The sequence below is a fragment of the Morus notabilis genome, unplaced genomic scaffold, assembly GCF_000414095.1.
Source record: "Morus notabilis unplaced genomic scaffold, ASM41409v2 Scaffold410, whole genome shotgun sequence".
In the NCBI taxonomy this organism is placed as follows: Eukaryota; Viridiplantae; Streptophyta; class Magnoliopsida; order Rosales; family Moraceae; genus Morus; species Morus notabilis.
The window spans coordinates 63,834-72,139 of record NW_010359246.1 but is presented as its reverse complement, the minus strand read 5'-3'; the positions used below and the strand labels follow the sequence as shown (position 1 = coordinate 72,139).

The 8,306-nt window shown below is 41.2% G+C and overlaps 2 protein-coding genes across 2 annotated transcripts; one reads left to right on the top strand and one right to left on the bottom strand.

Annotated features, from left to right (window-relative positions):
• Window positions 1-23: 23 nt before the first annotated feature.
• Window positions 24-599, top strand: LOC112090783. Its single transcript, XM_024162893.1, has one exon. It carries the CDS (start codon window positions 24-26, stop codon window positions 597-599), a length of 576 nt encoding a protein of 191 aa, XP_024018661.1.
• A 2,400-nt stretch (window positions 600-2,999) lies between these two features.
• Window positions 3,000-5,373, bottom strand: LOC21396672 (BTB/POZ domain-containing protein At3g09030). The gene is made up of 2 exons (XM_024162873.1): window positions 4,401-5,373; window positions 3,000-4,133 (listed from the first exon to the last, which is right to left on the bottom strand). Exons 1-2 carry the CDS (start codon window positions 5,355-5,357, stop codon window positions 3,615-3,617), a joined length of 1,476 nt encoding a protein of 491 aa, XP_024018641.1. The 5' UTR covers window positions 5,358-5,373; the 3' UTR covers window positions 3,000-3,614.
• Window positions 5,374-8,306: the final 2,933 nt, after the last annotated feature.

Here is an 8,306-nt window from a genome sequence, read left to right as displayed (position 1 = left end):
ATGAATGTTTATTGTAGATCAAAATGTCTTCTAGCACATTATTGTCGATACTTAATAAACACAATTTAACTGGCGAGAATTTTACTGATTGGAAAAGGAACCTAAAGATCGTCCTAACATTTGAGAAACAGAATTTCGTACTGAATACACCTTGTCCTCTGGAGCCACCTGTTGATGCTCCTAATGAGGTTTTCATAGCGTATCAACGCTGGAAGGACTCTGACGATTTGGCTCGCTGTTATATGATGGCGAGCATGTCCACTGTGCTACAAGCACAACATGAAGATTACATAACTGCTCGTCAGATTATGGATAATCTTGAGGACATGTTCGGTGGCCAAGCCGCTGAAAAACGTCGGGAAGACTTTAGTAACCTCATTAACTGCAGACAGAAGACTGGGTCTTCCATAAAGGAACATATGCTGAAGGTGATGGGCTATTTGGCTGAAGTTCAGACTAATGGGGCCGACATCGATGCTGAGTCTCAATTGACCATGATCTTTGAGACTTTGTCGAATGAGTATATTCCGTTTAGGGCAACGTTCAATTTGAGCGCTAGACAGAATATAACCCTGACAGAGTTGATGCAAGAACTCTAAAAGTTTGAGCGGATGAACAAGGGGTCGACAATTGTGGAGGCCAACTTTGCTGAGGCATCTTCCCCCAAACCCTCTTCAGGGAATGGAAAGAAGAAGCAAGTAGCTAAGAAGGAGAGTTCTTCAGTTCCGCCAAACAAGGGCAAGAACAAGAAGAAGAAGAACCCGAACAAGCTTAAGTGCTTTCATTGCGGGAAGGTGGGGCACATGAAGAAGAATTGCAAAGACTACCTAGCCGCTAAATGCAAAGGAGGTGTGTGTGATCTTTTGATTGTGGAAGCATGTCTGGTTGAGGAATCCAGTGACAACTGGGTCATAGATTCTGGAGCAACTAATCATGTGTGTGTTTCTCTGCAGGGGTTCAAGCAAACGAGAAGTCTTCTAAACGAAAGCTTCACGTTAAGGATGGGCGATGGAACACTAGTGTTGGCTGAAGCAGTGGGAGACGTCCATCTTTATTTTGATAGTTATATGAGTTTATTTTTGCGAGACTGTTTTTATGTTCCTCAATTTAAGAGAAATCTTATTTCTGTTGCTTGTTTATTTAAGGATTCTTATTCAGTTTCTTTTAATAATAAAGTTGTGATTCGTAAAAACAAGTCTTTTATCTGTGATGGATGGATGCAAAATAATCTATATTTTATCAAACCTAAGATGGACTCACTGCTAAACACTGAAGTTGTTAATAACTCTAAAAGGCTTAAAACTTCTCACTCTAATGAGACATATCTTTGGCATTTGCGACTTGGTCATATTAGCTTTAACAGGATACAGAGGTTGGTAAAGGATGGACCTTTAAGTTCTTTAAAGGTTGAGTTCTTACCCTAATGTGAATCTTGTTTGGAGGGCAAAATGACCAAAAGACCATTTGGGTCTAAAGGCAATAGGGCTGAAGATGTTCTTAAACTTGTGCACAGTGATGTTTGTGGTCCCATGAACATCAAGGCAAGAAGAGGGTATGAGTATTGCGTCACTTTTATCGACGATTACTTAAGATATGGTTATGTGTACCTATTGCGTCACAAAAGTGAAACTTTTGATAAATTCAAGGAGTTTCAGGCTGAGGTGGAAAAGCAACTAGGTAAACCCATAAAGGCACTTCGATCCGATTGAGGTGGAGAATACCTCTCTGATGAGTTCACCGGATACTTATTAGAGAATGGGATTCTATCCCATTTAACTGCACCTGGCACTCCACAGCAGAATGGTGTAGCTGAAAAAAGAAATATGACCTTGTTAGACATGGTACGGTCCATGATGAGTTATTCGACATTGTCTATATCTTTCTGGGGATATGCTTTACAAACTGCATGTTATCTTCTGAACAACGTGTCAACAAAGTCGGTTCCTAAAACTCCTCACGAGTTGTGGACGGTTAAGAATACATCCTTGAACCATATTCGCATATGGGGATGTCTTGCACATGTCCTGGACAAGGAAGCGAACAAGTTTGAAGCACGTTCAGAAGTGTGCATTTTTGTAGGTTATCCGAGAGGGACGAAAGAGGGTTATTTCTATAATCTCAAGAAAAATAAAGTCGTGGTTTCAACGAATGCAACATTCTTTGAGGAAAGTTACATGAATGACTTTATGGTTGACTTGTCCAAATTAATACACCGTCCACTTGCCAGCTAATACTTGAACAAAACTTCTTAACCTGTATAACAGTCATCCAAAACTCAACTCTACACAAGATATGCTATCGTCGGTGAAGAGAAAACACGCTCTGCCCATTCAGACATGGAAACAGATCGACTTCAATTAAATAATTAAACAACTGCTGTTCGTCATTAATAATAATGCCATATGAAACAATCGTATAAATCATTGTTTCTGTAAATCCTATCCATACTTGCAGTGATCATCACCATTGCTGATTAATAATATTTTTCATAAGGAAAAGACTAATTTGAAAGCAGATAATAAGATTTACTGCGACTGGCATTGTATTACCCAGTCCATTTTCCTCCCAAGAGTCACATAGTTGCATTATAATCAATAATAAAAGTGCGCTTCTTTTTAAAGAAAATCGTCCTTTGTTTCTTTGATAAATAAGAAAACCAGCCTTCTATAGAAATGTACAACCGTCCCAACTCCCATTTGCCAGCAAATTGTTTTTGAAGAAAGAAGTAAAACGTAACTGATTCTACAAATGAATAACCATCTAAGTTGCGATAATTTTTGGCTCACTTAGCGTAGCATATAATAAAGTCATAGGGAAAAAGGTTATTTGTCTGAATTTGATTACATTAACTTCGGCATGACACTAGCCAGGGAGACAATATATACTGAATCATATGATTGCAGCAGATACTTACAGTTTTTATTTCGACCTCCTACTACACTTATTAGGCACTGCAATTAAAAGCCATTCCAAATCTTATGAAAATGCATAGTAGAACAGGATGGAATCTGATTGCTCCTAAAATTATTGTTTGAAACAAAGTTCTCAACACTGAAATGACTACAACTTACAAAGTTATAAAGAAAACCATGTAGGTACAATAGAAAGCTACAAAATGATCCTATTTGATAAAATAATTGTGTTCAAAATCTCATTTTTTGCACTTCGTTTTCCAGACATGAACTCTCCAGGATTACCAGACCAAAAAAATAAACATTGGCAGCAAGAGGGAAAATTCCAAATTCCATAAAGTTTATAGTGTACATTTATGTCTGCATAAAAATGTCGTACACCATAATGACACAGGTCTAACCTTGGGATCGATTCCCAATCGCAAGATCGATCCTCAGCCGATTTTGATCAAGTATGAAGGCAGTCGAACAAGCCAACGTGGAACATATCTCGCTTATCGAAGCTAAAGCTCCATCACTGTCAAACCTAACACCAGATCATCTGCAACCTCAAATAGCAATCTCCAATATGGGGAAAAAAAAGTTCAAAATGAAAGAACAAAAAAAAGAAATGAACTTCTATTCTGCTGATCTGAAATATTCACAAGAGTGTCAAATCAATTAACACCAACAAACTTGGAAGTTGAAGTTTTCATTCAAGCATCACAAAACTGAAACAACAGTGGAAGAATTCGAGCTTTCCCAAACTTCAATCCCTTCAGATTCTCTTCTACAAACAAACAATCTGTCACCCCCACCTTCAATCTTCTCTATAATCCCTCTCTCAGAATCCTCCAATCTATCCACAAAGTTCCTCCTATACAATCCCTCACAAACCCCATTTTCTTTCTCCCTCTCAACTTTCCCATTTTCCACTCTTGACCAAACCTCCAAACTACCATCTCTCCCCACAAAAACTTGCTTCTTGTAACAGTGAATCACACTATATCCACCAACTCCGCCAGTAACCCTCAAGCTCGGATTGCTCTCTTGCAAGTAAACCCACGGGTCGTCGCCCAAATTGCGTAAATCCGCCATTCCCAAGTCTCCGGACTTCGAGCAGACCTTGAAGATGCTCGATTCTTCAGCGTCAACGTCTACGGCGGAAAACGGGTCTCCAAACCTGCCGCTACGTCCGGATCCCGGCTCGTTCATCTCCCAAACCACCTTACCGGACCTCGGGTCCCACAACCTAATGTACCCTGAGAATCCGAACGCTCCGCAAGTAACAGTAACCCTCAAGCTCGGATTGCTCTCTTGCAAGTAAACCCACGGGTCGTCGCCCAAATTGCGTAAATCCGCCATTCCCAAGTCTCCGGACTTCGAGCAGACCTTGAAGATGCTCGATTCTTCAGCGTCAACGTCTACGGCGGAAAACGGCCCCCCACCCCTGCCGCTACGTCCGGATCCCGGCTCGTTCATCTCCCAAACCACCTTACCGGACCTCGGGTCCCACAACCTAATGTACCCTGAGAATCCGAACGCTCCGCAAGTAATGGAGCTTCCGAAGAGCAATCCGGTCTCCGGCAGCCACGTAAGCTTGCCGGGGACTAGATTCTTCGCTGAGCCACCGGTGTACCGGCCGAGCTCGGATTGAACTTGGAGCGTGGACTTGTCAATTACGAGAATGGAATTCTCCTTGTGAGGGCAATAAAACGCGGCGAAGACGGAATCGGTCGAATCGGCGATCGCGCTCACTCGCGCTTTGAAGATCCGAGGATCGGACGGATCTCTCCAGTGCACCGATCCGACGTTGCGATTGCCGGAGAAATCGTAGAAATGGAGACCGGCGGCGGAATCGGAGCCTAGGGCTGCGAGTTCCGAGTACACTCGGCAAATCGAGGTGATCTCCTCTAGATGCGTACGGACAGTGCCGGTGTGGAGCAAATTCCAGTCGTAGCTCGAAATCTGGCCACCGTGGGCGATCCAGACGGATCCGTCGCCGTCGCCGGAGGTGAAAGCGGAGACGAATCCGTCGGAGGTCGGTCGGATGGTGGCGACGATAGAGGCGTCGATGCCGCAGAGCGAAGGAGGCGAAACGGCGGACTTGAGGCGGGACTCGATTCCGTAGTAGAGGGCTTCGTCGGCGAGCTCCTGCTTGGAGAATCGGCGGGCGGTGGAAGGGAGGCGATTGGAGCGGAGGAGAGAGAGGAGGACGGAGAAGATTTCTGGATCGCGGTCGATGAAGATGGAGTTGGCGTCGCCGGTGGGGCGGTTAGAGAGGGCGGATAGGAGGGAGTCGGGGCCGCCGGAGTGGAGGGTGGAGACGGTGGTCTCGAAGAGTTTGCCGCCGACGTTGAGCTTCATTCGGGCGTTGGTAGAAGCAGTTTGGGGGTTTGGATCCTCCATTAATGGATGTGAAGACAGATGAGAGAGAGGGAGGTGGAATTTCAACGATACTTTCATTTCTTTTGTCTCGTCTTAAAAGCCGTGGGCTGCACATATTTAACTTTAATAATATTAAAAAAATTTCGTAACTTGATGTTTGGTGATAGATAAAGAATTAAAGTTTAATTTAACATTTAAAATTTATATTTAATAGAATGTTTGGAGTTATTTTTATTTTTATTTTTTATATTATTTGTAAAAGAAAAAATAAAAATGAGAGTGAAAATACATTTGACACAATTAAAGATAAAAGGCAGAAATAAAAATGATTTTTTTAATTTAGTATCAAATGGGAGAGACTTTTAAAGCCTAAAAAATTATGGGTCAGGCCAGGCCGGCCCAAAACTTTTTGAACTTAGAGTTAGGTGGTCAAAACTTACACTTATACTTCATATTTTATCGCATGGGTTAGTAAACCCTTTTTGAAAATTTGCCAACCTAATTTTTCAGGCTAAAATTCACTTGTGTTCATCAGTTTTGGAAAAAAAAAAATTAGAGAACTGTGTCATAACTATTTATCTATAGATAATTATTGGGCCTATAATATACCAAATTGAAGCTCTTTTCGAGCTCTACAATTTTGGCAGGGCATAGCAAGCCAATCCAATTTTTTAGGCCAAAATTCACTTGTTTTCATCAGTTTTGGAGGAAAAAAATCAGAGAACTGTGACTGCAAGCGGCCATAACTTTTTATCTGCTAATCGTTACTGGGCCTATAATATACCAAACCAAATCCATTTTCGAGCTCTACAATCATGGCAGGGCATAGCCCTCCAACCCAATTTTTCGGACCAAAATTCACTTGTTTTCATCAGTTTCGGAGGAAAAAAATCGGTGAACTGTGACTGAAAACGGCCATAACTTTTTATCTACAAATCGTTACTGGGCCTATAATATACCAAATCGAAGCTCTTTTCAAGCTCAACAATCATGGTAGGGGATAGCCCGCCAACCTAATTTTTCGGGCCAAAATTCACTTGTGTTCATCGATTTCGGAGGAAAAAAATTGGAGAACTGTGACTGAAAACGGCCATAACTTTTTATCTACAAATCATTACTAGGCCTATAATATACCAAATCGAAGCTCTTTTTCAGCTCTACAATCGTGACAGAGCATAGCCCACCAACCCAATTTTTCAGGCCAAAATTCACTTGTTTTCATCAGTTTCGTAGGAAAAAAATCAGAGAACTATGACTGAAAACGGCCATAACTTTTTATGTACTAATCATCACTAGGCCTATAATATACCAAATCAAAGCTCTTTTCGAGCTCTACAATCATGGTAGGGCATAGCCCTCCAACTCAATTTTTCGGGCCAAAATTCACTTGTTTTCATCAGTTTCGGTGAAAAAAAATCGGAGAACTGTGACTGAAAACGGCCATAAATTTTTATCTACAAATCGTTACTGGGCCTATAATATACCAAATCGAAGCTCTTTCGAGCTCAACAATCATGGCAGGATGAAGCCTGCCAACCCAATTTTTCGGGCAAAAATTCACTTATGTGCATCAGTTTCGGGGGAAAACAATCGGAGAACTGTTACTGAAAACGGTCATAACTTTTTATCTACAGATAGTTACTGGGCCTATAATATACCAAATTGAAGCTCTTTTCGAGCTCTACTATTATGACAGCGTATAGCCCGCCAATCCAATTTTTTGGGCCAAAATTCACTTGTTTTCATCAGCTTAGAGGAAAAAAAATCAGAGAACTATGACTGAAAACGGCGATAACTTTTTATCTAGATATCGTCACTTGGCCTATATTATACCAAATCGAAGCTCCTTTCGAGCTCAACAATCATGGTAGGGCGTAGCCTGCCAACCCAATTTTTCAGGCTAAAATTCACTTGTTTTCATCAGTTTCAGAGGAAAAAAATCGGAGAATTGTGACTGAAAACGGCCAAAACTTTTTATCTACTAATCGTTACTGGGTCTATAATATACCAAATCAAAGCTCTTTTCGAGCTCTACAATCATGGCAGGGCAAAGCCCTCCAATCCAATTTTTCGGGTGAAAATTCACTTGTTTTCATCAGTTTCGGAGGAAAAGAATCGGAGAACTGTGACTGAAAACGGCCAAAACTTTTTATCTACTAATCGTTACTGGGTCTATAATATACCAAATCAACGCTCTTTTCGAGCTCAACAATCATGGTAGGGCGTAGCCTGCCAACCCAATTTTTCAGGCCAAAATTCACTTGTGTTCATCAGTTTCAGAGGAAAAAAATCGGAGCACTATGACTGAAAACGGCGATAACTTTTTATCTATAAATCGTTACTGGGCCTATAATATACCAAATCGAAGAACTTTTCGAGCTCAATAATTGTGGTAGGGTGTAGCCCGCCAATCCAATTTTTCGGGCAAAAATTCACCTGTGTTCATCAGTCTCGGTGGAAAAAAATCGGAGCACTATGACTGAAAACGGCAATAACTTTTTATCTACAGATAGTTACTAGGCCTATAATATACCAAATTGAAGCTCTTTTCGAGTTCTACAATTATGGCAGGGCATAGCCCGCCAATCCAATTTTTGGGCCAAAATTCACTTGTGTTCATCTGTTTTGGAGGAAAAAATCAGAGAACTGTGACTGAAAACGGCCATAACTTTTTATCTATATATCGTTACTGGGCCTATAATATACCAAATCGAAGCTCTTTTCGAGCTCAACAATCATGGTATGGCGTAGCCCACCAACCTAATTTTTCGGGCCAAAATTCACTTGTGTTCATCAGTTTCAGAGGAAAAAAATCGGAGAACTGTGACTGAAAACGGCCATAACTTTTTATCTACAAACCGTTACTGGGCCTATAATATACCAAATCAAAGCACCTTTCGAGCTCTACAAGCATGGCAGGGCATAGCCCTCCAATCTAATTTTTCGGGCTAAAATTCACTTGTTTTCATCAGTTTCGGAGGAAAAAAATCAGAGAACTGTGACTGAAAATGGCCATAACTTTTTATC

Excerpts from the sequence above, each read along its gene's own strand:
- LOC112090783 (XM_024162893.1), top strand. The coding sequence starts at position 24 with ATGTCTTCTAGCACATTATTGTCGATACTTAATAAACACAATTTAACT.
- LOC21396672 (XM_024162873.1), bottom strand. The coding sequence starts at position 5,357 with ATGAAAGTATCGTTGAAATTCCACCTCCCTCTCTCTCATCTGTCTTCA. Across the intron at positions 4,134-4,400 it reads GGTACATTAGGTTGTGGGAC|CCGAGGTCCGGTAAGGTGGT; the intron begins CCGAGGTCCGGT and ends AGGTTGTGGGAC.